At 55.4% G+C, this 21,823-nt stretch overlaps 10 protein-coding genes across 10 annotated transcripts; 6 read left to right on the top strand and 4 right to left on the bottom strand.

The window, feature by feature from the left end:
- Positions 1 to 64: 64 nt before the first annotated feature.
- On the top strand, positions 65 to 1,249 carry BO86DRAFT_356312 (copper transporter family protein). Its single transcript, XM_025669664.1, has 2 exons — positions 65 to 787; positions 874 to 1,249. The coding sequence occupies exons 1-2, from the start codon at positions 345 to 347 to the stop codon at positions 986 to 988; spliced, it is 558 nt and encodes a 185-aa protein (XP_025530600.1). The 5' UTR covers positions 65 to 344; the 3' UTR covers positions 989 to 1,249.
- Positions 1,250 to 1,555: 306 nt separating this feature from the next.
- Positions 1,556 to 3,258, bottom strand: BO86DRAFT_332882 (Gfo/Idh/MocA family protein). The gene is made up of 3 exons (XM_025668796.1): positions 3,011 to 3,258; positions 2,811 to 2,944; positions 1,556 to 2,715 (listed from the first exon to the last, which is right to left on the bottom strand). The coding sequence occupies exons 1-3, from the start codon at positions 3,118 to 3,120 to the stop codon at positions 1,589 to 1,591; spliced, it is 1,371 nt and encodes a 456-aa protein (XP_025530601.1). The 5' UTR covers positions 3,121 to 3,258; the 3' UTR covers positions 1,556 to 1,588.
- Positions 3,259 to 3,716: 458 nt separating this feature from the next.
- Positions 3,717 to 4,947, top strand: BO86DRAFT_446213 (putative GPI anchored protein). The gene is made up of 2 exons (XM_025676502.1): positions 3,717 to 4,374; positions 4,434 to 4,947. The coding sequence occupies exons 1-2, from the start codon at positions 3,958 to 3,960 to the stop codon at positions 4,728 to 4,730; spliced, it is 714 nt and encodes a 237-aa protein (XP_025530602.1). The 5' UTR covers positions 3,717 to 3,957; the 3' UTR covers positions 4,731 to 4,947.
- Positions 4,948 to 5,468: 521 nt separating this feature from the next.
- BO86DRAFT_356320 (uncharacterized protein) lies at positions 5,469 to 7,398 on the top strand. The gene is made up of 2 exons (XM_025669665.1): positions 5,469 to 5,818; positions 5,888 to 7,398. Exons 1-2 carry the CDS (start codon positions 5,788 to 5,790, stop codon positions 7,285 to 7,287), a joined length of 1,431 nt encoding a protein of 476 aa, XP_025530603.1. The 5' UTR covers positions 5,469 to 5,787; the 3' UTR covers positions 7,288 to 7,398.
- Positions 7,399 to 7,581: 183 nt separating this feature from the next.
- On the top strand, positions 7,582 to 8,974 carry BO86DRAFT_386770 (palmitoyl-(protein) hydrolase). Its single transcript, XM_025671424.1, has 6 exons — positions 7,582 to 7,716; positions 7,786 to 7,797; positions 7,902 to 7,992; positions 8,064 to 8,117; positions 8,201 to 8,589; positions 8,665 to 8,974. Exons 1-6 carry the CDS (start codon positions 7,634 to 7,636, stop codon positions 8,771 to 8,773), a joined length of 738 nt encoding a protein of 245 aa, XP_025530604.1. The 5' UTR covers positions 7,582 to 7,633; the 3' UTR covers positions 8,774 to 8,974.
- A 130-nt stretch (positions 8,975 to 9,104) lies between these two features.
- BO86DRAFT_386774 (alpha/beta hydrolase) lies at positions 9,105 to 10,099 on the bottom strand. The gene is made up of 4 exons (XM_025671425.1): positions 10,017 to 10,099; positions 9,895 to 9,913; positions 9,727 to 9,807; positions 9,105 to 9,639 (listed from the first exon to the last, which is right to left on the bottom strand). Exons 1-4 carry the CDS (start codon positions 10,056 to 10,058, stop codon positions 9,116 to 9,118), a joined length of 666 nt encoding a protein of 221 aa, XP_025530605.1. The 5' UTR covers positions 10,059 to 10,099; the 3' UTR covers positions 9,105 to 9,115.
- A 192-nt stretch (positions 10,100 to 10,291) lies between these two features.
- Positions 10,292 to 11,792, top strand: BO86DRAFT_454218 (putative short-chain dehydrogenase/reductase family protein). The gene is made up of 2 exons (XM_025677045.1): positions 10,292 to 10,745; positions 10,814 to 11,792. Exons 1-2 carry the CDS (start codon positions 10,565 to 10,567, stop codon positions 11,656 to 11,658), a joined length of 1,026 nt encoding a protein of 341 aa, XP_025530606.1. The 5' UTR covers positions 10,292 to 10,564; the 3' UTR covers positions 11,659 to 11,792.
- A 671-nt stretch (positions 11,793 to 12,463) lies between these two features.
- Positions 12,464 to 14,209, top strand: BO86DRAFT_386776 (nascent polypeptide-associated complex subunit family protein). The gene is made up of 4 exons (XM_025671426.1): positions 12,464 to 12,485; positions 12,735 to 12,831; positions 13,390 to 13,563; positions 13,623 to 14,209. Exons 2-4 carry the CDS (start codon positions 12,786 to 12,788, stop codon positions 13,865 to 13,867), a joined length of 465 nt encoding a protein of 154 aa, XP_025530607.1. The 5' UTR covers positions 12,464 to 12,485; positions 12,735 to 12,785; the 3' UTR covers positions 13,868 to 14,209.
- Positions 14,210 to 14,506: 297 nt separating this feature from the next.
- Positions 14,507 to 16,769, bottom strand: BO86DRAFT_356334 (uncharacterized protein). Its single transcript, XM_025669666.1, has 2 exons — positions 16,537 to 16,769; positions 14,507 to 16,426 (listed from the first exon to the last, which is right to left on the bottom strand). Exons 1-2 carry the CDS (start codon positions 16,617 to 16,619, stop codon positions 14,926 to 14,928), a joined length of 1,584 nt encoding a protein of 527 aa, XP_025530608.1. The 5' UTR covers positions 16,620 to 16,769; the 3' UTR covers positions 14,507 to 14,925.
- A 400-nt stretch (positions 16,770 to 17,169) lies between these two features.
- On the bottom strand, positions 17,170 to 21,458 carry BO86DRAFT_407643 (putative MFS transporter). The gene is made up of 9 exons (XM_025674289.1): positions 21,205 to 21,458; positions 20,842 to 21,125; positions 20,666 to 20,766; positions 20,463 to 20,610; positions 19,380 to 20,410; positions 18,778 to 18,906; positions 18,667 to 18,712; positions 17,812 to 18,589; positions 17,170 to 17,751 (listed from the first exon to the last, which is right to left on the bottom strand). Exons 2-9 carry the CDS (start codon positions 21,035 to 21,037, stop codon positions 17,517 to 17,519), a joined length of 2,664 nt encoding a protein of 887 aa, XP_025530609.1. The 5' UTR covers positions 21,038 to 21,125; positions 21,205 to 21,458; the 3' UTR covers positions 17,170 to 17,516.
- Between the last annotated feature and the right edge of the window lie 365 nt (positions 21,459 to 21,823).

Consider the following 21,823-nt stretch of genomic DNA (forward strand, 5'->3'; position numbering starts at 1 on the left):
CCAAACCGAGTCGGGCCAAAATGTGCTCAATCTCGGAATGAACGCCTTCGCTTCAATTTAACATCAGCCTGGTTTGGAGGATCCAGAACTCGACTGACTGCTGGCCCGCCATGGCTAAGATATCGTCGCGGGTCGGCCCTCCTTCTCCCTCTTCTTCTTCTTCTCCTCTTTCTTGGTGCTCTTTCTTTCAACATCCTCCGCTGTCCTGATTCATTGAGCTCTCTCTCTCCCCCGTTGTACAAAAACCACTCTATCCCGCAATTAATCTCTTATATCCGAGACCACCGCTCGCACCACCACCACCACCACCCAAACCCACCCACCCCTCCAACCCCGCGCCCATCATGGACATGAGCAGCATGGATTCCAGCTCCTCCTCCTCCTCCATGTCCATGACCATGGTCTTCACCAACAGCCACACCACCCCCCTCTTCTCCGCGCAATGGACGCCCACCTCGAGCGGCCGCTACGCCGGCACGTGCATCTTCCTGATCGTGCTGGCCATCATCGGCCGGCTGCTGGTGGCCTTCAAGGCGCTGATGGAGCAGCGGTGGCTCAGCGCCCACCTGCAGCGGCGCTACATCGTCGTGGCCGGCAAGTCCACCGAGGCGGGCCGCATCGACGCCGACCCGGACGCCAAGGGGGCCACGCTCATCACCGCCCAGGGCGTCGAGGAGAGCGTCCGCGTCGTGCGCCGCACCGCGCGCGAGCCCCTCCCCTGGCGGTTCAGCGTGGATCTGCCCCGCGCGCTGATCTTCCTCGTCATCACGGGCGTGTCTTATCTCCTGTACGTATTAGCCCCCCTCCCCATTCCCTTCTTCATGCTGTCCTTCATCCGAGGCCGGATGCTAATGGTTTGGTTGATTGCTGCAGCATGTTGGCCGTCATGACTATGAACGTGGGCTACTTCTGCTCCGTTTTGGCCGGCGCGTTCCTTGGGGAGCTCGCGGTGGGTCGGTATATTCAGTGGAATGAACATGATCACTGAATGGCTTTCTTACATTGTGTTCTGATGCTTCTGTTTGGGCGACGTGTTTTGCATTGATTGCGGATTAGCATGGGAGTCTTTTTTTTTCTAGATACCTTTTCGATACGAACCGTTTACGATATACTTACTTGTGGAGGGGCTTATCTGGGGCATAGCTGGTGCTTTTCGATGTCCCGTGGTGTGGATGGGTGGAATGTTGGGAGTCGAGGGTGGATTGTACATAGACATGGATGCTGTATAAACATACATATGATCATTGGCCATGAATTATCTATCGGTCAGTAAGCCTCAATATAGAACGTTACTTGCGTTGATGGCCTCCATGCAGCTGGCGAGTGTCGCTTGCGTTGGCCGGAGACAGCCGCAGTGGCATGATCACCAGTCGATCGGCCGGATCCCATTGGCGCGGAAATAAGCATCCTGCCAAGATTCCACCGTCGTTGTTTACCCCAGTACGATTTAGGGAAGTCCATGCGAAGCTAACCAAGACTCACGAGAGCAAAGATCAAACACACTGAAGAGTCGGATTAAATCTCCACAAGATAACTGCTTCGTAATTCGAAAGAACAATTTAACCCCGATCCAAATGAAAAGAAAACATCAAACATCAAACGCGCTCGTCGGCCGAGGTTCCAACCCCACCCGCCGGTACGTCTTATCGACCGCCTCCATCTGCCTAATACTCTCCCCGCCGTCAATCCACACCCCAGACCCTTTCCTCCCTTTAACCCGATTCACAAACTCCTCCAACTGACACCGCCACGTCGTCCACCACTCCTGATATGTCTCCGCCCGGTGATCCCCGGCGGGCCAATTATACGCCTTGCGGTACTGCGCCTCCTCCCACGTCTTGGACAGCCTCCCTTTGCGGTAGAGGGTATGCGTGTCGCGCACGTCGATGCGGTGGTACACCGTCGGCAGGATCATGTTCCAGATCGTGACGGTCCGCTGCACGAAGTGCTGCGTCTCCGTGCCGCCCTGCGAGGCCACCAGGATCGCGGCGAGGGTGGCCTCGGTCTTGGGCCATGCGAACCAAGGGATGCATTGGGACCATGTGGTCGGTAGCAGGGAGAGAAACCCGCCGCCGTTTTGCGTCGCTGCTGCTGCTGCTGCTGCTGCTGCCGCTGTGTATGCCAGATCGCCTGCGATGTGGGCTGTTTGGAGGCCATCGGCGGTCTGGTATGTGGCGGCGATGGCGGTATCGATCTGCGGCGCGTCGTGGAACGGAGAGGAGTCGTAACTGCTGAGCGGGCGTGGTGGGGTGTAATGGCCTTCCACGACCACAAGGTCCTCCTCGCGCTCGTTCGAGAGGTTCAGAGCTTGGCGCACACAGGAGAGCGGGTATGTCGCCAGGTCCATTAGGCATCCGCCGGACAGGGCGTACTGGAAGCGGATGTCATCGCGCGCGATGTAGCCCCTGGGCAGGTAGAATTGCGAGGATGTGTCGACGACGGTGCCGGGGCCCCAGGGGGTTTGGCGGGTCAGGGAGAGGAAGGTTTGCCACGCTGGGTGGAATTGGTGGTGGAAGGCTTCGAGGAGAACGGGGGCATTGGGGGCGGTTGCGAGGGGGTGGGTGAAGAGCTTGCGGGCTTCGGTGGCGTTGGAGCATGAGGGTTTCTCCAGGAGGACGTGCTTGCCTGCTTGCAGGGAGCGGAGGGCCCATTCGTAGTGGTGGGAGTTGGGGAGCGCGATGTAAACGGCGTCGATGGTGGGGTCGTCAAGCAGGTCTGCGCAGGTGTTAGATCCGCCCTGTTCTGTTCTCGTAATGCCAATCTCTCGGTTGAGACAGAGGCAGGCACTCGGATGATGGGTCTTGCTTGACCTTGGTAGGAGCTATGCACGATGGGGATGTCGTGTGTCTTAGCGTACTGCTGCGCGCGGTCTGAGTCGCGGGCAGCAACCGCTGCGATGATGACCTCCGGATGGGACTTGGCCGGTACTATGACCGAGTTGGGGCTAGAGAGATATCCGTCAGAATGGAGACGCAGGGACTGAATACTACTGATCCAGAGGCTCCCTCACGCTATGTTGGAAGCTCCGAGTAGACCGAGGCGAATGGCGCCATCTTTCTTCGCGGGAGTAGGTGGATTTAAGATATAGTAGATTCGTTGGAACAAACTCATCGACGCCATTATCAGTGTATTATGATTAGTCTTCTACTTGGGCCGATTGTTCGATGCAAGCTGAGGGATATCTGTCATTTTTGGTGGTGAGTGCCCGAGTGACATGGTTGATGGTTACTCCGCACGAGAATCTTTGGTTCTACCTCGTACACAAGCGACGGAAAAGGAAGTCCGGTACATTATCCATCCATGATGCAGAATTGTTCCCATATGATAATGCGGGCAAGCTAATTGACTTCCTGATATTCAACTCTTCTTCTTCTAAATTAGTGAACCCACTCGATTTCGTTCTGGTCAATACTGTAACTGATTGATAGCTCTATCTGATAAGAGGGTGTGCCTCAAGCGAAGGCAGGCAGGTTCGGAACTGCCTCGGATTTGCCCGCGCCCTGAGAAGAAATGAGCACATTTCTTAACTCAATTTGGCCTAGTGTCTCCCGGGGCCCGTTCCAGCCTTGAGTGGGAGCTGCCACTTACACCCTGCAGGAGAAGGAGAATTGAACATCCCGGAACTGAATTGAAATGAATATGGTGGATGATTGCGGGCAAACGAAACCCTTTCCTCAGTTGGAACTAAACTCAGGGCCCAATTGATGCAGCCATGGGTCCCTTCGATCCTGTAGACTAAGTAGTTTCAGTCTTGGTCATTAATCAATTTGGCGGAACCGAACTGACAGAGCTCCTCCCATTCCTCCTCCGCCGAATCCGCCGTCCAAGTCCACTCTCTGGCACTCCCACCTGCCCTAGTCTTATATAAAGTTCTCCCCCTCTCCTCCATCCTTCTGAAGTAAGCTCTGTGCCTCTGTACCTCTCTCACCCCTCAATTTCCGGACCCCAAGGATCACCATGAAGTTCTCCATCCTCCCCCTGGCGGCTCTCGCCCCCCTGGCCGCTGCCCACTTCGAACTCGAGTACCCCACGAGCCGCGATGGCACCGAAGACAATATGGTGAACTTCCCCTGCGGCAGTGCGGCCCAGTCCAGCAACCGCACCCAGGTCTCCATTTCCGCCGGCTCCTTCCCCGTCGCGCTGTCCATGGGCCACTCCCAGACCGCCGTCGAGGTGCTCCTGGCCCTGGGCACCGACCCCGGCACCAACTTCAACATCACCCTGCACAAGACCTTCGAGATCGAGGGCCTGGGTGCCTTCTGCCTGCCCCACATCACCTTCGATGAGTCCATCCTCGGCACCAACATCACGGATGGCATGAACGCCACCGTTCAGGTGCAGAGCAACGGCGATCCTTCTGGAGGTCTTTATGCTGTATGTCAATCCTGGCTGTTCGATACATGAAAGCTTTGCTAACAAGTTGGGAAAACCAGTGCGCCGACATCCAGTTCTCCTCGACCGTGAGCTACGACGAGCCTTCGACCTGCAAGAACAACACCGGCGTCAAGGCTGTCGAGTTCACCGGCGCCGCCGCTGACCGCAATGCCAACGAGTCGACCGCCACCGGCGGTGCCCAGGACGGCTCTTCATCTAGCAGCGGCAGCAGCAGCAGCTCTTCCGCCAGTGGCTCCAGCAGCACTGCTACCTCCACTGGTGCTGCGGTTCCTCTGCAGACCGCTGCTTGGGGAATGCTCGGTGCCGCTGTTGTCGGCGGTCTTGCTGTTCTGTAAACGAGCGAGGACTTTTGGGCCACATCGAAGCCCATGTCTTAGATTGTGGAAGAATGCTGCACTACTCAGATGGTATGGAGAGAGAGGGTGCGTGAGAGAGCGAGAGAGAGACAAAAAAGAGAACGAGATGATAAAGAAAAAAGCCAACGAATGACATTTTCGAAGGAACGATCATGATCTGACGATAATTTCCCACACAGCGCTTGTTGATATTGCGATTGTGTCTACCCTGTACATATTCATTTTAGTTGTCTATGCTTTTCGATACCACCTTAATATGAAGGACATGGACATGTGACCAGACAGCAGGAGACACCTCGTCCCTTGCCACTTTGCTTGCTTTCAGCTTCTCGTACGTGCCTCCATATCGAATGCAATCTGGAGTAACAATCCGCTTTAGCACATTGTGGATAGCCAAATTTATTGCAGTATTCATACGATCAAGTACCTGCGAATGCAGGGCCAAAATCGGACCCGAAACAGCTTTACTGCGTATTCGACCAGCTTCACAGCCAAAACCAAGTCCTTCTGCAGGTTGATTGAAATTTTTCCTTGGCTGGACCCTTCGGCCCTGAGTTCGGATACACATACCTTTAGAGGTGACTTGCCCAACCAGGCAATCCCGCGGTGCTTCGGGTTGCCAAACAAACAAACCCCTCGTTCATTGATCAACCAAACCCGCGCAGATATATCAATTCATTACCCCCAATACTGTCGGAAAATCAGTTCGACTTGGTACTCAGCCACTTAATACCATAACTTGATCCCTATATATCGCAGGCAGCAGCAAACCTCAGTTGCAACTGAAAGTCGCAAAGTTTTCCTGTTACGGCATCGACCGCGGAATTTCGGGCCTAGCCGATATAAAAGCCGTTTGGCTCCGGGGATCCTGCCAGGTGGTTCACCTTATCTTATCGCCTTCAACCGTTTTGTTGTCAAACAATCTCGACTTTTCCCAGACTTGCTCCCTATTGTTCTTTGATTGTCACGTGAATCTGGGGTATTTTCTCTCGTTTTGATTTCTGATTAGTGGCTGTTAGGTCAATTATTCGCGAAAATGGATAACTACGAGAAATTACGTTCAGCAGGTGAGTTCGTGGTGTCCCCGATTTGAGGCCAAAGCACCGTGAACCTTCACTGATCTCCACGGCCTCTAGGATATTTGGAGAAGTACTCTATAGCCCGCCATCCGCTCGGGTTCTACTACAATGTCGGCGTCACCGCCACATACACGCTACCTGAGACCTACACGCTTCCGCTCCGGGACTATGTGTACAAGGCCTGCGAGATTCTGATCGGCCAGCACCCCGTTCTCTCGGCGGTTCCCGTGAACGAGGAGTCGGATGAGGCATACTTCGTCCGCCTCCCGGAAATCGACCTCGCGCAGCCGGTGAGCTTCCACAAGCGTCTGCGGGGGTTTCCCGAAGGGGACGCAACCGACACCGAGCTGGACGAATACCTTCAGACGCAGCATAGTACGGGGTTCACGACACCGGGGGCGCCGTATTGGCGCCTGGCGATCTTCACGGACGACGAGGATGATAATGCATCGGCGCGGCGACGGTTCACAGCCGCGTATATCTTCCACCACGCCCTGGGCGACGGCACGTCCGGGAAGATCTTCCAGGAGACGTTCCTCGAGGCGTTGACGACCGCGGGGTCGGCACTCAGCGCGGCGTCCGGCGGCGAGGAAGCGAAGCAGGTCGTGCCTACGCCGGTGGGCACGCCGCTGCTGCCGAACCTGGAGGCCGCGCATCCCTGCAGCATCTCCCTTCCGTTCCTGCTGAGCGCGGCGATCAAGATGAAGTTCGGGGGACGGGACCGCGGGCTCTGGACGGGCGCGCCGGTCTTCACGCCGCTCGAGGCGCGAGCGCGCCACCTCGTCATCCCCGCACCGGTATCAGCGGCGTTCCGCCAGAGCTGTCGCCGGAACGGCGCCACGGTCACGGCGGCCGTGCAGGCGGCCATGGCGCAGGCGCTGTTCGCGCACCTGCCGCCGCAGTGCACGAAGCTGCGGCTCACGGGCGCCATCTCCGTCCGCAAATGGCTCACCCAGGCGATCCCGGAGAAGTCGCTGGGTGTCTGGGTGATGGACTTCGGGGAGAGTTATTGGCGCAAGAGCCTGCCTGCCGCCGCCGGCACGGAGGAGACCTTCCCCTGGAAGGAGGCGCAGCGCTCGCGGGAGACGATCGAGCGCGTGGTCGGCATGAAGGGGAAGAACACCGGCGTGAACCTCCTCAAGTACGTGTCCGGGTTTTCCGAGTTCTTCCGGTCGAAGCTCGGGAAGCCTCGTGGCGAGAGTATCGAGCTTTCGAATATCGGGGTCTTGAGTGCGTCGGATGAGGTCCAGTCAGACCCTTCGAAGCCCCAGATGGGTCGGGTCATCTTCTCGCAGAGTCCCAACGCTGCCGGCGCCGCGATTGTAGTCTCGGCGATCTCGGGTGGTGACGGCTGTTTGGTTCTGTCGTTTGGATGGCAGCAGGGTGTTGTGGAACCGGAGTTGGTTTCGGGCATGATTGACTCGGTGGAGAAATTGGTGCATCTTGCGGCACAATAGATTGGGGGTCATGGGAGGGGGATTTCTTTTGCTGTTATTGAGGTATTGCGGCCTGCAGCTGCAAAGGGCCTGCACATAGTATATAGTACATCAAGTATCGTTAATTCTAATACCATCTAATTTGAGTCGCTATACCCAGTATTTAGCGAGTGGATTCAGGCACCAGGGGCCACGATCCTCTCTCTGGATCCGTTGGGTGGGACAGCCGAGGCGGTGAGTCGGCGAGTCTGGCGGCAGAATTGCGGGGAATGGGACAAAATCCAGGGCCACTGCATCTTTCTGCATTTACTGGATCCAGTGTCACTCTCTGTGTTTCTCCCGTTGACGAAGACTAGAATAGACCAAGATGTCCTCTCGCGCTCCTTTCGTCGTTCCCGCGCTCACGAAGCACACCGCTACGGTGATCATGGCCCATGGTTTGGGCGACAGGTAAGGGCTCCCTTCCCTATACTGAATGAGGATCCCGATCTTGAACTAACTTCTGGTGAATGCATTCAGTGGCGCCGGATGGTATGTCCCCCTTGGTTTTCATTCACGATTGAATGCCTACGGGCCCAAACAAACGCGACGGGCTACAATAGATGACGTCAGACTGAACATGGCGATCTTCACAGGATGGCACTCGCCCAGAACTGGCGCCGCCGCGGCGTGTTCGACGAAGTCGCCTTCATCTTCCCCAACGCGCCGATGATCCCCATCACCGTGGTATGAAACTACGCGATGCCTTCCGAATAAGTAGCGCAATGGACTAATCCGAGCCACTTTTGGGGGGCTAGAACTTCGGAATGACGATGCCCGGTTGGTACGACATCACCAAGCTCGGCCGTGATGTGAGTTTCCATCGCCGCGCAATGTACTTTCTTGGCTTCGGAATGATGATCTGTACCTAACAACCGATGTGCTTGATCTATAGTTGGACTTCGAAGAAGCCATCCGCAACCAGGACGAGCCGGGCATCCTCCGCTCGCGCGAGTACTTCAACACCCTGATCAAGGAGCAGATGGACAAGGGGATCAGCGCGTCGCGGATCGTGCTGGGCGGGTTCTCGCAGGGCGGCGCGATGTCGCTCTTCGCGGGGCTGACCAGCAAGGAGAAGCTGGGCGGCGTGTTCGGGCTGTCCTGCTACCTGCTCCTCAGCGACCGCATCAAGAACTACATCCCGGAGGGCTTCCCGAACCAGGGCACCCCGTTCTTCCTCGCGCACGGCCAGGAGGACGAGGTGGTGCGCTTCGACTTCGGCAAGCAGTCCAGCGAGAAGCTCAAGGAGCTCGACCTGGCCAAGGTCGAGTTCCACTCTTACCCGTACGTGCTGTATTCCCCGTTTGAGGCCTCGCGTTCCCGCAGCGACCTTCCCGCTCACACTCGCGGTTTTCCTAGTTACCTGGGCCACTCCGCCGATCCCGACGAGATTGAGGACCTCGAGAAGTTCTTGCACAGTGTTATCCCCCCGGAGGGCGAGGGCCAGACCGGTGCTGCTGGCTTATGAATTTATGATCAACATCATCATGATACCTCTGTACAGACCCGGGGCCACTGGTGGGGGTCTCCGTCGGTCACTTTTAGCCTCGCTTTAGCCATTGTTGTTCTGTTGCTTGCGGTTCTGCTCCCCCGATTGGGTGGTTCCAAGGGGAACCGGGATCGGGATCCTGTTGTCAGGAAACAGGACTGACATAATGACATATGTTCCGTTCTCTTCCTAGATGACAAAAGAAATCTAATCTGCATGAAACTGGAAGAGTAGCTGTTGCTCATGGTAGATCATATATATACTCGCTTCCCCTTCCCCCACCCGCGTCCCCGAACCATAACCCAAACCCCACAAGGCCACTTATTGCCCCCCCACCAAAACCCTCCGAATCGACCCCTCCACCGCCGCAATCATCGCCTCCGTGTTCTTCACATCAAAGGGCACCAAATGCCGCGAGCCGTGGTCGTAGAACTCCGCCTGCGCCGGGTCGCACACCCCGTACAGGCGCATGCTGTGCGGGTACAGCGCGTCCTGCTTGCCCACGATATGCGTCGTGGGGATCGCGATGGGCCACGCGCCGGTGACAGCCGCAGAGGAAGAAGGGGGCTCGATCAGCTCCGTCCCCGACGGGTCGAAGGGCGAGGCGCCGCAGATGAAGACCGCCAGCTTGAACAGCGGTTTCTCGGAAGGGTGCTGCTCCGCGTGCTGGATGATCATCGCGCTGGCCAGGGCGCAGCCCTGCGAGAAGCCCATGACGCCGTCGAAGGGGCCCTGCGTCGCGATGATCTGCTGCACGTATTCGATCGCAAGTCGCAAGTTGTCGCCCGGTGGTTGGTCGCGCGGGTAGTGGCTGTAGAAGGGGCCGTCGAAGACGTCTTTGATTTCTGGGGGATGTTAGGTTTGTTTGGGACGGGGGGGGTGGTTGAGGAAGGTCGAGCGGGATGAGGGGTACGAGGCGGGAGGTGGCTTACCGGTTTCACCCTCGGTTTGAACTCGTCCATTGATGTAGGTGAATGTATGGCCTTTCTTCTCTAGGGCGTAGGTGATTCCACCTGGTATGGGTTAGAACGGTTCGTTTGAGCGATGGGTGTGGTGTTGATTGATTCAGGTTGACCATCATCATCCGGGACAGGGCATACCAGCCTGGATCTCGAAGATCTAGATGCCGCGAGTCAACTTGCTGTGCCCCGCCAAACATATTCGGGGAAAGATGGAGGGGGATGGGATGTAGATTAAGACTGCATTGCGTGGACAGACGTACTTCTCCGCTGGTCCCAGCACCGTGTAGACAGAGGAATCGCATTGTGGATTTAAGCTTTTGTTGTTGTAGTGCTTGGAAACTTGGGTCGACGTGGGAGGAGAGAAGTAGAAGTAGCTCTTATCAACAAAGGTACCGATCAATCAAACACCGCCCACCCACCGAGCCCGACGGAGTGGCATGTCGGGCTGACTCCGACAACGGCTCCAGCGTCAGCAGCGCCCCGACCATTCTAGGCTAGCCATGCTAGCTAACTTACCATCCATAGTGTCTGCTCTGCTTCTTGCAACCTTTGTCGGATTTAATCCTCACGAACCACCTCCCCCGCCTTCGTCGCATCATATACTACAGCCCGAATCTTCAGGAGCGATTCACATTGGGATGTCAACTATGACATATCCTCCGATTGGACATGGCTTACCGTACCACAATCTGGCCGCGCCCGTGCTTTCCGGAGGCAACTTTTTGGGCGTCTCCTGAACTTGCGACTGAGGGAAGCTCACAATCCATACTTCATTACTATCGAGCTGTGTCCTTCTAGGATTCTCAAGATGTCAGCTACAGTTTCATCGTCTCACAGGGCCACCTGGGGCGCATTGCAGCGCCCCTCGGAGTACTATCATCATTTTGGTCCTACCTTGAACGAACTCTCGTTCGGTCTCCTGGGGTGGTCCTTCCAACCCCAGCGGGACATTGTTGACCTCTCAGGGAAGGTCATTCTTGTCACAGGAGGTATTTCTGCTTGGTCTCTGTCATTTTTAACGTTAGTGGCGCATGCTAATCTTCATCACTTGGGATAGGCAACACCGGCCTCGGAAAGGAAACCATCGTCCAACTCGCCCAACACAATCCATCCCGCATCTACCTCGCCGCACGAAATGAGGCCAAAGCTCAGGATGCCATTGCCTCGATCCGGGAGAACATTCCATCCGCAGTCGACATCAGATACCTACCCTTGGATCTGGGATCACTGAAATCCATCCGCGCCGCGGCCGAGCGCTTCCGTGCGGACTGCGACCGCCTGGACACTCTGATCCTCAACGCGGGCACGATGAACAACCCGACCAAATTCACCGAGGCAGGATTCGAGCTGCACATGGGCACGAATCACATCGGACACTTCCTGCTCACCACCCTGCTGCTGCCGATCATGCAGAAGACCGTGGCGCTGTCTCCGGACGTCCGCGTCGTGTCCCTGAGCTCTGCTGCCAACGTGGGCAGCCCCCCCTTCGAGGTCATGACCTCCGCGTCCGCTCTGGCCGAGACTCCAGGCATGGTCCGGTATTGCGCATCCAAGGCGGCGAACATCCTCTTTGCGGCCGAGTTGGCCCGCCGTTATCCGGAGATTCTCTCCGTCGCGGTGCACCCGGGCGCGGTGGCTAGTGATCTATACGACCATACGATGCAGAGGCATCCCGTCTTCAATCTGGGGCTGAAGGTCATCAAGAGTGGGTTCTGTCGGTCTCTGCGCACGGGGGCGCTGAATCAGCTGTGGGCTGCGGGAGCGAAGCGGGAAACGCTGGTTAACGGCGCTTACTATGTGCCCATTGGGGTTCATGCCAGTGGGAATCCGTATGCCAATGACGTGGAGATGGGAAGGCGTCTGTGGGAGTGGACTGAACAGCAGATTGCTGAGAGGGGTTGATTCCATTGAATTTTTCCCATCCGTGACTGGTGACTTTTAAGGCATCTCTTGTATCTTTTTTTCGCATTGTAGCATAGCGTTCCTGAGGGACAAATCTCTTCATTGATAGTGAAAATGAACTGTGATATAATACTAAGACGATAAAGACTAGATATTGATGCTACGCTCATCGAGACCACTGGGAAGGGACCGGCGGGCGGGAGCATCAGATTACCCGATTAGGAATGAGATACCGGGGCTCGGGAGGTGAACATCCAGGGTCCCATACAATCAGCCACCACTGGTCACAACTCAGCTCAATACAGTTAAACTTATAAAGACGATCGTCCCATTTGTTGCAGAAGTAATGCCAATGCTAAGTGCGCGGACGACCTGCCATGAACTCTGGACTGCACCATGCGCTCGATCGGTGACACCAACTGCCAAATGTTAAGTGACTGGGTTGCTGCCCGTCAGCAGCAGGCGATCATTAGGGTTTAGCCGAGGAGCCTCTCTGGACTCCCTCTTCGAGTTTTTCGCCCACAACCACCATGGCAGATCTCCGATCTCGATGATAGTAGCAGATCCAAACCATTGAGAATGTACCTTGTAATCAGAATCATCATTGTAGAAGCTGTAGGAGCTATACGTAGTGTAGAGGCCATGCGACTCTTAGCGAGGGGCGCGGTGGTCTCGCCGTGTCGGCGTTGCTCCCCACACAAACCCGCCCGGCGCATCACCAGCGACGGGTTGCTGCTGCTGCTGCTGCTTGCGTTCACCACCCGCCGTCGTTGTTCCTCCCACTCCCACTTCCACTCCTTCTCCTCTTCTCCCTCAGCACCATTCATCATCATCTTCGGTAGGTCTCCCCTCCCCCCCCCTTCTGTTTTTGCCAGCCTTATCACCAGAATTCTTGCTCGTCGCCCATTTGGTCCGGTACTTCAACGAAGAAATCCCCAATTTTCCCTTCATCCAACCCGACCGAGAAAAGTGTCACGTCGCTCTCACCTGACCTCTCCACCCACTTCCATCACCACCACTATTCCCAAAACCTCCACCACACAAATTCTACGAGTCTTACCGAACGTACATCTCTGACAAGTACTTTTTGAAGGTTCAGTTCGAACGACCACTCAATCACCTTCACAATGGATCAGGCAAAGTTGGCTCGGATGCAGGCTAGCGTGCGGATTGGTATGTGCCTTTTTGAATCTTCTGTCATAATTTTCCCCGTCGACCCCGATGCCCCTCCCCTCCCTCGTCATTTTGAAGGCCAGCTCCCAGCTGCCATGGCTTTTTCTCGCCAACGCAGAGCTCCTTGACAATCGCAAGTACTCTGCTTGAGAAAAAGCTCGCGCGACTTGCGTTCTACCCCAATCCTCTTTGGGTCTTCAAATTACCTAACGTTCAATGGAAAAGTGTTTGCTGACATATCTCTCTTCTGCGCTTGGTAGGGTACGTATCTCTCAACACCTTCCAGCAATTTCAATGTCCCTTGTGCACATAGAACACCGTTCAACAATCCATCCTATTCCTTCGACATGCAAGCTGAAGCGCGCCCCACCACCCAAACTCAGCCCGCAATTTCCAAACCCCCCTCTGCCTGCTCACATCTACCACATGATGACTATCACGATCGATCGAACCATCGCTAACCATCTCCCCCCCCCCCCCCCCCCCCCCCCCCCCACAATTACAACCCCACCCCCCGCAACCCCCCCCCCCCCCCCCCCCCCCCCCCCCCCCGAAACAGAGGCAAGGGTACTCCCCGCCGCAAGGTCAAGAAGGTCCACAAGTCCTCCGGGGCCGATGACAAGAAGCTCCAGGCCACCCTGAAGAAGATGAACGTCCAGCCCATCCAGGCCATCGAGGAGGTCAACATGTTCAAGGAGGACGGCAACGTCATCCACTTCGGTGCCCCCAAGGGTAAATCTCACACTTCTCCTGCTCACTACGACAACAAGAACTAACTCCCTCGTGAACAGTCCACGCCTCCGTCCCCTCCAACACCTTCGCCCTCTACGGTAACGGCGAGGAGAAGGAGCTCACCGAGCTCGTCCCCGGTATCCTGAACCAGCTCGGCCCCGACAGCCTGGCCTCCCTCCGCAAGCTCGCCGAGAGCTACCAGAACATGCAGAAGGCCCAGGGCGCCGAGGGCAAGAAGGACGATGAGGAGGATGACATCCCCGACCTCGTCGAGGGCGAGAACTTCGAGAGCAACGTCGAGTAAAATTTGAGATCCTAATATAACGAATATTACTTCTGTTGTTTATTTTTGTCAACGGTGTGCGTGCGTGTGGGTGGGTGGTGTGTGTGGGTTGGTGTCTGGCGAAGGCACCTCCGCTCCCGACTCTACGTGTGTGTCCCCGTGAAAGGGCGATCTGCATCTTACCAGTACTACTACTACCCCCTCTTCAAGAAGCTGGAGTTTCTTTTTGTTTGCGGGATTTTCGAGATCTTTTTCTTCATCATCTCGAGAAATCTAGGTTGAGGTCCTGACTTGTTCGAGGTTAAATATTACCGTTCAAACCGAGAATAAAAGGCTGCGTCTGTGGGATGTAGTGAGAATGCTGGTGGTCAAGTTCGATGGTTGACTCTCCATGCATTTTGTATCGGGGTTTCCGGATAAGTTCTTATGGCTCCAGCTATAATGAGTAATATCGACGAGCGAGTGATCGGCAGTCGATCTCTCTGGAGGGTATAGTAGCATTGTAAGGGTTCACCCACCGTGCAGGCACAACTCATGCTGGGTCTACGTCAAGCACACCAGTATAACCCAGCGATTAGACCTACAGATCTCTTGACCAGGAAACCCCTTCTTTCCTGATTATATGCAGACGTCCTTCATTACCTAGTAAGTAGTCTATACGCAAAAAGAATTCCATGTATCCCCCATGCATCTCTTTCCCCGCCTCCACGCGCGCAAAGAAGTGCAAGCAAAGATCCGTAATAACGCCCTTTTTTTTCCCATCAGAACACTACAACCACACAATGCAAATAGAATGGAAAGTCATGACAGCCAAGAAAAAAAAAACGAAAGAGTAGACGCGGAGATATCAATGAACCTTGAGGACCAGACTTTTTTTTCTTTCTCTGTTGTTTTGCTCTCATCGTAGAGATAGATATCAAGACAAGACAAAGACAACAACCGCCGGGCGCAGACAAGAGAAAGGGTTTATGGTACAGGGGAGATATGGTGTTTGCTTGCGTCCAATCGCTGGTCCAGGTCCATCATGTGCGCACATCCGTCGGCTTCCACTTTCCTCGGTCACATCACATCACGTTCCATCAATCCCAGGAGAACGGGCGACGGGGGTCTAATTCCTTGAGCCCCGTCGAGGAGCCGGAATATTGGAGGGCCTTTGTTGTTGTGGTTGCGGTGGTATCATCGGTGGGGTTCTCGATGGCCTCCAGCGGTGTTCGCGAGAAGAGGGGGCCTTTATCGGGCAAGGCTGAGCGGTGGTGTAATTGTTGTTGTTGTTGCGGTTGTACGGGCGATTCCGTGGCTGTGGTCGTTGCGGCTGCGGTCGTTGTTGGGACCGCAGCCTCGGAGGAATCCTCCTTCAGGCCGCAGATATCTGTGCCGATGATGCTGTCGATCATGTACCAGAACCGCCAGTAGGTATTGGACTTGTCGTAGTCGAAGGCGCCGTCCTCGCGCAGCTGGGGGCCGTCGCCCACGATATCGCCGGTGAACCAGCTGAGGATGGGGATGGAGCGCAGCACGCGTTCCGTGACGGTGGGCTGCGGCGGGAGGGCCTCGGTCAGCGGCCGCAGTTTCGTCCGCCGCACCGTGGGGATATGGGTCATGAAGTCGGATTCGGGTTTGGGTTGCACCGCGGGGGCGCTGGTGACGAGGCGCGGTTGCTGCACCGGAAAACTGCTGCCCGCCGGCTGCTCGAGCCCCATGGCCGTGGTCGAGCTAGCCGTCGGCGTGGAGTCCATCGAGTCCGCCTCCTCATCCATCCGATCCGGCACCGAGGACAGATTGCCGAACGCAAACGATCGGGGCAGGGTATGGCGCTCCTTGTCGGAGCCCGTGGGCAGGAACGCGGTGGAATGCGACGTCGTCAGCGTCCGGGGCGCCTTGGACTGCACGCGCTGCGCCGCCGCCGACCCGGCCACGATGGGCACATCCTCCGCGGGACCGCGGCCGTGGTACAGCTCGCAGAACACCAGGTGCCCGTCGATCTCCTGCGGCGAGAAGAAACACGCCCGGTCCGCCGCCGTCGTCGAGTCGAACGTGACCTTGATCCAGTGGTACCCGCCCGCGTAGCGCTTCGACTTCCGGTTCGCGTCCGCCGACAGCCCCGTCCGGATCACCACGTCCCCGCCGCTGAGCAGCTGCGAGAACCCCGTGGCCGCGTGCGGGTCCGTCCGCGGGTAGTCCTCGCAGATGAACCCCTGCGAGATCCGCTCGTACTTGTCCAGCACCTTCCACTCGCCGTCCTTGCTCTTGTACCCGTACAGGATACACTCCGTCGCGATCTTCTCCGCCTCCTGTTGCTGTTGCTGCTGCTGCTGCTGTTGTTGTTGTTGCTGCTGTTGCTGTTTGCGCAGGCTCTCCACGTTCGACGCCGACGCCGATTTCGGTAAAGTGTTGCTGCGGACCTTCTCGTCCTCCTGCTGCGCCGCGAACAGGCGTCCGAACTCGGTCACGTTGGGGTTCTCGCGCTTGGCCGCCGGCGTGCCGGTGCGGGTGCGCGAGCGCGTGTGTTCGTAGCGGGCGTTGCGGCGCTTGCCGAAGGGGCCTGATTCCTCCGGGGCGCGGCGTGGATTGCGGGATTCGCTGTGAGGGTGTCCTCCATTAGCATCGCTTGCTTTTTAGAATCGGAAAAGAAAAATCCAGCTATCTGTGAGGGAAACCCCCCGCAAGAATTTGCGCTGGTGCCCACTTACTCCTTGTAAACATAGCCCCAGGGTAACAGCTCGCCCTTCTCATTTCTGGCACGCTCCTCCGGGGGAACAAAGTGGTATTCCATGATGATAAAGAGATTTCAAGATGCGCTTGTCGTAAGTTGAAGCAGTAGCTAGAAGTATGAGACCGATGCAAGACGAGTGCAGATGCGCTGAGAAGAAGGAGGTGCAAAACGGGCTGGAGACGGTGCGGAATTGATGGAGTGGAGTTGAAGCTGGCCCAGGATCTCCAGCCCAAAAGTTTTGGGGCTCCGCCCATAAACAGTCGTGTTAGCCGGGATACCGTCACGTGAGGGGGCGGTCTTGGTATGTAGACTGGAGTGGTCAGTTGGACATGAATCGAACAACATTTTTGTACTTAAATATTTGTGCGAAGTTGTCACTAGAATCTTAACAGTTGTAGAAGGACTCTATGGTGAATGTTTTTGGGCTTCTTCAGTTGAAACTTGGCAGGTGCTTTGTCATGGTTCCTATACCAATGACATATTTTTTGTCGAGTCTCTCGCCCGCTCCCTACATGTTTTAAGCACGTTCCATCTCATCTCACAACTCAATGAAGGCTAATGATACTCCAGGAATCTCGAGGATGATTGTGATTATCTGTACAAGTTCCGTCTTGCATTAGAGCAAAGAGCCTTAAGAAGTTATTTGACTAGTCAACATTGAATCGAATCTCGTGACAGCATACCGAATCGCAATGACTTTGCCAATTATACAAATCTACAGGCCTCTACCACAACGCACATGGTGTGTTAATATGGGCAAAAAGCGCACCCAAACCATCGATCAAAGTATACATCTAGTCCTGCCGCAGGAAAGTGACCTGTCCAGAATCCCCATCGAGACCGCACACAGCGCCGAAATCTCCTACTTCCAACCGCCTCCTGTCAACATAGCCCGCAAAATCCCCCAAAGAACAAGACAGCCCCGGCCCGGATTTACAGTATGGCAGCGGCGTTACCTTAAATGACTACTCGTAGGAAGGTAGAGGTATTCCCAGCATCGCTACGAGCACCCTCATCCCCGGACGAGCACGTCATCCGCTCCAGCACGACCCGGCCACCCATGGACATCACCGACGAGGTGCGCCAGACCCGATCCGACACCATATGGGTAACCGGGAGCTCCGGATCATACTTCGGATCCGCCATGACCTCCAACGCCGTCAGAAAGGGCGCGATGTCTCCATCATGCACACTATTTCATCCGAAGTCAGTCTTCAGCCAGGTCTTCACGCTCACAGGACCGCCAACTCACAAACTAAAGAACAACGTCCCAGCGCCGGGCCCCGCCCTCAGAAGACTTGTCGTAGCATTCAGCCAAAGCCACCCCATCGCCCCAGCGTAGGGGTTTCCGGGCCCCGCGCGGTAATAATGCAGCTTGTCGCGCGCATAAGCGAAATGCTCCCAGTCTTCGCGCGTGAACACCGCGCACCAGGGACTCGACCCGCGCACCAGCGTCTCAAACCCGCACATCTCCTGCATACTGTAGACCTCGGCGTTGCTCAGGGACCCCAGCGCGGGGTTTCCTTGCGCGGTGAGTAGTCGCTCCGCGATCGCGGGGATGTAGGCTTGCTGGAACCGCGCGAGCATTTGGATACCATAGTCATAGCCGTGGGCGGCGTCCTCGATGTAGCGGAGGCAGGTTTCCCCGGGAGTGAGGGTGTCGGCGCCGCGGTCGAAGGTCTTGGGGATGACTTCGAGGGTGGCTTTTGCGGAGAATCCTTCTTCGCTGTCTGACGAGGACTCGAAGAACCCGGATGCGAAGTGTCGGGCGGTCTGGATGACGCGGTTGCAGTCGCTGGCCCAGAGCTTGAGTCGCGACTGGTTGCTGGCCAGTATGTGTCTGTAGCGGGTGGAGAAGTGCAGGCCTGTGGTGTGGCTTTGGAGCGTGCCTGCATGGGGAACCGTGGTAGTCAATTGGCCGAAGTCGGTGGATGGGTCGTCGGTGAAATAGGTCCAGTTGTTGAGGAATGAGAGGCTCCCATTCAGTTTGACGTTGGTGTTGTGGATGCGATTGAGGAGCGCATTGTGGCCTTGTATGGTTGTTGTTGTTGCTGCTGTCAGCCTTATACTGCAGTGAGTGGTCTAGCTATGGCGTGAACAAACGTACGGCCTCCGGCTGATCGCGTCGGGTACCGCGCCCCGTGGCGTGACATCTAGTCTGGAGTCAACCGATCTTGTATAAGGAGATCCGAAGGCATATATAAAGTGGAATTGATACCATGTGCACCTGGTCAATGACGCATCCATCGAGGTCGGGCCCAAAGCCCTGCGAGTAATGTATACCGCCACGCTTCTCGATCCAGGGTCCATTGCCCCCCAAGTGATGGAGGATATCCCAGCCGTCGTTCTGAGATTGCGCAGCAGTGCTCAAACCAAGCAGATATCGTGGTATTTGAGACAAGGTGTTCCGACCAAAATGAAGTGTTGGAAGTTAAGAAGAATGGGCCATTGCTCGGACCGAGCCATCTTTCGATAGTAAACAAACCGTCATGGTTGTATATGATGCTGATGATGACGACTATGAATGGGACAAGCAAAGTCTTAAGAGAAAGACCGCGAAGCATGGCCGTTGCAAGCCTCCCCTAGAGACAAGCCTGAGAGGGTGTTGTAGATAGTGAAACCGGCACATGCGACAATCGCCGGGCTGGATTCTTGAAAGATCGACGAGCGGACCCGCCAAGAAGTCCGTTCTATTACCGCAGCGGCCAGTTCTTCATTTGATGTTCATTATGTTCCGATTACTACTGGGATGTGGTTTTCGAATGATATGTACCCTCGGTAGATAGGTAAAATTACATGATATCGTCAAGTGCTATAGACAAACCGAGGACTCTTGTCTCCTAGCTCTTCAATGGCTTCATCGGTCATGCCCGCAACCTTGTCGTCTTCCAAGCCCTGTTGTCTTCGCTTATTCTTGCAGTGATAGTACCACCACATGAGCCCATAGACCACCCCAGCAAAACCAACCAGCGCGAGCGTGACCGCATTGCCTCGAACATAGCGCGGTGCTTCCTCTGTTTTATACAGGAAAGGCGACATGACGCCACTGATGTTGCCAAAGGTCAACTGCAGACCCGTCGCAAACGTCCGCTTCCCATATCGCGGCAGCGTGGTTGGTAGCCATGCAAGCGGCAGCCCCACGGTCACATATAGCCCCAAGGCAATAAGCAGTGCGCCGAAGTAATGTACCCCGGAAGATGAGTCGGAGATCAGAACCCCGTACCCGACCACAGAGATCACAGCGAAGATGCAGACGAATATCGCACGGCGCTGGGTCCGATCGCTGATCCAAGCGACTAGTAGATATACAATGGCGCCAAGCGCATAGCACGGAATGGTCAGGGCCTGAACTTCAGCAGTGGACCACTTGCCCATTCCCTTGATGATTGTGGGCAGAAAAGTGCTGTAGCCGTAGAGCATCGTGTCGACTCCAAATTGGGCAATGCAGAATGCATAGATTCTCCAGTCCAACGCGCCCTCCTTCACATCCGCCCAGTGGAACTTCTGCGCGGACGGAGTCTGGCCGACATGGCGACGGCGCAGACGGACGACCATGGCTTTCTCGTCGTCATTGAGATAGTACGCTGTATCAGGCTCGTCGGCGAGAAAGAACCAGGTCAAAACCCCCAGGATGACGGTGGGAATCCCCTCGATGATCATGATCCATCTCCAGCCCCGTAGCCCCGCGACGCCATCCATGAAGCCAATGCCGTACGCAAGAAGACCCCCGAAGGCACCGGCGGCCGCGGCGCTGCTGAACAAATAACCAGTCCGCAGTGCGATCTCTCGCTTGCTGTAGAACAGCGTGAGATAAGTCATCAATCCCGGAAAGAGCCCAGCCTCGACAACACCTAATGACATGAGCATGAGAATAAAAGCGAGGAGCGAGTGCAGAATACTGACCTAGAAGTAAACGGCAGGCAATCAACCCGCCATAACTTTGCGTGATACCCGTTAAGGTAGCTAAGATGCCCCATATGATTGAGATTGAGGCAATGTACCGCGAGGGCCTGAGTTTCTTGATCACCAAGTTGGATGGGACTTCGAACAGCTTCAAATGATTGTCAGTGGTTGCGTTGAACGATCTGGTCTGTATGGAAACGTACGCAGTAGGTAACAAACAGAATGGATACTGCGACCTGATATTGATTGCCCACTAAGCCTAGATCTTCTTCCATGCCATACAAGCGGGCATTGCCAATGTTAACTGTTGGATCGTATTAGCAAGCGCTTGTAGACCGCCAGGGAAATTAGATAATTCATTTGCACAAGATAGACACACCTCGATCCAAAAAGCTGAATAAGTATAGAAGAACAACGAAGGGGATGATGTGGATGTCTATCTTCCATATCAAGTGGCGTGCCCCTTTTTCGTCTGACAGCGATAAGTCCGATCTATCGTCGCCATCTACGCCCAACGATGCCCGTGTTGGGGATTGTGCTTCGGCATCTGGCTTGGGCTCTCTGTTGTAATCCATGGGGGGTGGTAGTGGCGATGATGACTGCCTTGGCTGTGACCCCCGCAGGTTTGTCTGGGCGCTCAGATGAACTTCCCCGTGGGGTGATCTACAACAGCACCATGTATCAGAATGCAGTCGAAGGTATCGCACCTCTTGTATCAAAGAAGGAGAAGAAGTCCACGTACACTGACAGCCGTCACACCCACTACGTTGTAAGTGAGGGAAGGCAAAAAATGCCCTAAGAAAAAATGAGAGATTTCTAATCGCAGTGGCCAAGGATCGCCAAGGATCTAGACCCAATGTTTCTTTCCTTTTTTCTTCTGCAGTTCAGGTGAGCAGATCGAGGATAGTTCATTCAGAGGGCTAATGTGAGTGTCATTTTTCCATGGCATGAAATCAATAGCATGAACAGGATTAGTATTGGGTGGGTGTTGTTGGTGATGCGTCTTAAAAGACCCTGAGCTGGATCGTCCCTCATCAAACTTAAAATGGATGGCGATTTGCACCAGCTCCATGGCTCACCACACGGGCCAACATTCTTGGCAATGCAAGGATGCAATAGTCAGAACCTGCATAATGATGATGCAAATGCCCACAAGGAGTAAAAGCAATCGGTTGCAGATGATCAGATCTGCACTCGACACTCACTAGTGAGGACGTCACTGCGATGCGCCTGAAAAATCAAAATTCCATTTCACTTGATAGCCTCTGTCCCGAGAAGGATAATTGTATCGTGACCCTAGGCGGGAAAATCACGTACTTGTAGGAGCTATAAGCAGCCATAGCCTCAAGTCAAGTCGTTGG

The sequence above is a fragment of the Aspergillus japonicus genome, assembly GCF_003184785.1.
Source record: "Aspergillus japonicus CBS 114.51 unplaced genomic scaffold BO86scaffold_8, whole genome shotgun sequence".
Classification (NCBI taxonomy): domain Eukaryota; kingdom Fungi; phylum Ascomycota; class Eurotiomycetes; order Eurotiales; family Aspergillaceae; genus Aspergillus; species Aspergillus japonicus.

Bases quoted from the DNA above. Each gene is read 5' to 3' on its own strand.
- BO86DRAFT_407643 (XM_025674289.1), bottom strand. From the start codon at position 21,037: ATGGATTACAACAGAGAGCCCAAGCCAGATGCCGAAGCACAATCCCCA. The intron at 20,411-20,462 runs GTCAGTATTCTG...TCATGTCATTAG, and splicing joins TGCCTGCCGTTTACTTCTAG to GTGTTGTCGAGGCTGGGCTC. The intron at 18,590-18,666 runs GTACGTTTGTTC...CAACCATACAAG, and splicing joins GACGCGATCAGCCGGAGGCC to GCCACAATGCGCTCCTCAAT.
- BO86DRAFT_356312 (XM_025669664.1), top strand. From the start codon at position 345: ATGGACATGAGCAGCATGGATTCCAGCTCCTCCTCCTCCTCCATGTCC. The intron at 788-873 runs GTACGTATTAGC...TGATTGCTGCAG, and splicing joins ACGGGCGTGTCTTATCTCCT to CATGTTGGCCGTCATGACTA.
- BO86DRAFT_356334 (XM_025669666.1), bottom strand. From the start codon at position 16,619: ATGGAATACCACTTTGTTCCCCCGGAGGAGCGTGCCAGAAATGAGAAG. The intron at 16,427-16,536 runs GTAAGTGGGCAC...ACACCCTCACAG, and splicing joins TGGGGCTATGTTTACAAGGA to CGAATCCCGCAATCCACGCC.
- BO86DRAFT_386774 (XM_025671425.1), bottom strand. From the start codon at position 10,058: ATGCGATTCCTCTGTCTACACGGTGCTGGGACCAGCGGAGAA. The intron at 9,640-9,726 runs GTAAGCCACCTC...AACATCCCCCAG, and splicing joins TCAAACCGAGGGTGAAACCG to AAATCAAAGACGTCTTCGAC.
- BO86DRAFT_356320 (XM_025669665.1), top strand. From the start codon at position 5,788: ATGGATAACTACGAGAAATTACGTTCAGCAG. The intron at 5,819-5,887 runs GTGAGTTCGTGG...CACGGCCTCTAG, and splicing joins CGAGAAATTACGTTCAGCAG to GATATTTGGAGAAGTACTCT.
- BO86DRAFT_454218 (XM_025677045.1), top strand. From the start codon at position 10,565: ATGTCAGCTACAGTTTCATCGTCTCACAGGGCCACCTGGGGCGCATTG. The intron at 10,746-10,813 runs GTATTTCTGCTT...CACTTGGGATAG, and splicing joins GGTCATTCTTGTCACAGGAG to GCAACACCGGCCTCGGAAAG.
- BO86DRAFT_332882 (XM_025668796.1), bottom strand. From the start codon at position 3,120: ATGGCGTCGATGAGTTTGTTCCAACGAATCTACTATATCTTAAATCCA. The intron at 2,945-3,010 runs GTGAGGGAGCCT...ATATCTCTCTAG, and splicing joins CTCGGAGCTTCCAACATAGC to CCCCAACTCGGTCATAGTAC. The intron at 2,716-2,810 runs GTCAAGCAAGAC...ACACCTGCGCAG, and splicing joins CGTGCATAGCTCCTACCAAG to ACCTGCTTGACGACCCCACC.
- BO86DRAFT_446213 (XM_025676502.1), top strand. From the start codon at position 3,958: ATGAAGTTCTCCATCCTCCCCCTGGCGGCTCTCGCCCCCCTGGCCGCT. The intron at 4,375-4,433 runs GTATGTCAATCC...TGGGAAAACCAG, and splicing joins CTTCTGGAGGTCTTTATGCT to TGCGCCGACATCCAGTTCTC.
- BO86DRAFT_386776 (XM_025671426.1), top strand. From the start codon at position 12,786: ATGGATCAGGCAAAGTTGGCTCGGATGCAGGCTAGCGTGCGGATTG. The intron at 12,832-13,389 runs GTATGTGCCTTT...CCCCCCGAAACA, and splicing joins GCAGGCTAGCGTGCGGATTG to GAGGCAAGGGTACTCCCCGC. The intron at 13,564-13,622 runs GTAAATCTCACA...CCTCGTGAACAG, and splicing joins CCACTTCGGTGCCCCCAAGG to TCCACGCCTCCGTCCCCTCC.
- BO86DRAFT_386770 (XM_025671424.1), top strand. From the start codon at position 7,634: ATGTCCTCTCGCGCTCCTTTCGTCGTTCCCGCGCTCACGAAGCACACC. The intron at 8,118-8,200 runs GTGAGTTTCCAT...CTTGATCTATAG, and splicing joins TCACCAAGCTCGGCCGTGAT to TTGGACTTCGAAGAAGCCAT. The intron at 8,590-8,664 runs GTACGTGCTGTA...CGGTTTTCCTAG, and splicing joins GTCGAGTTCCACTCTTACCC to TTACCTGGGCCACTCCGCCG.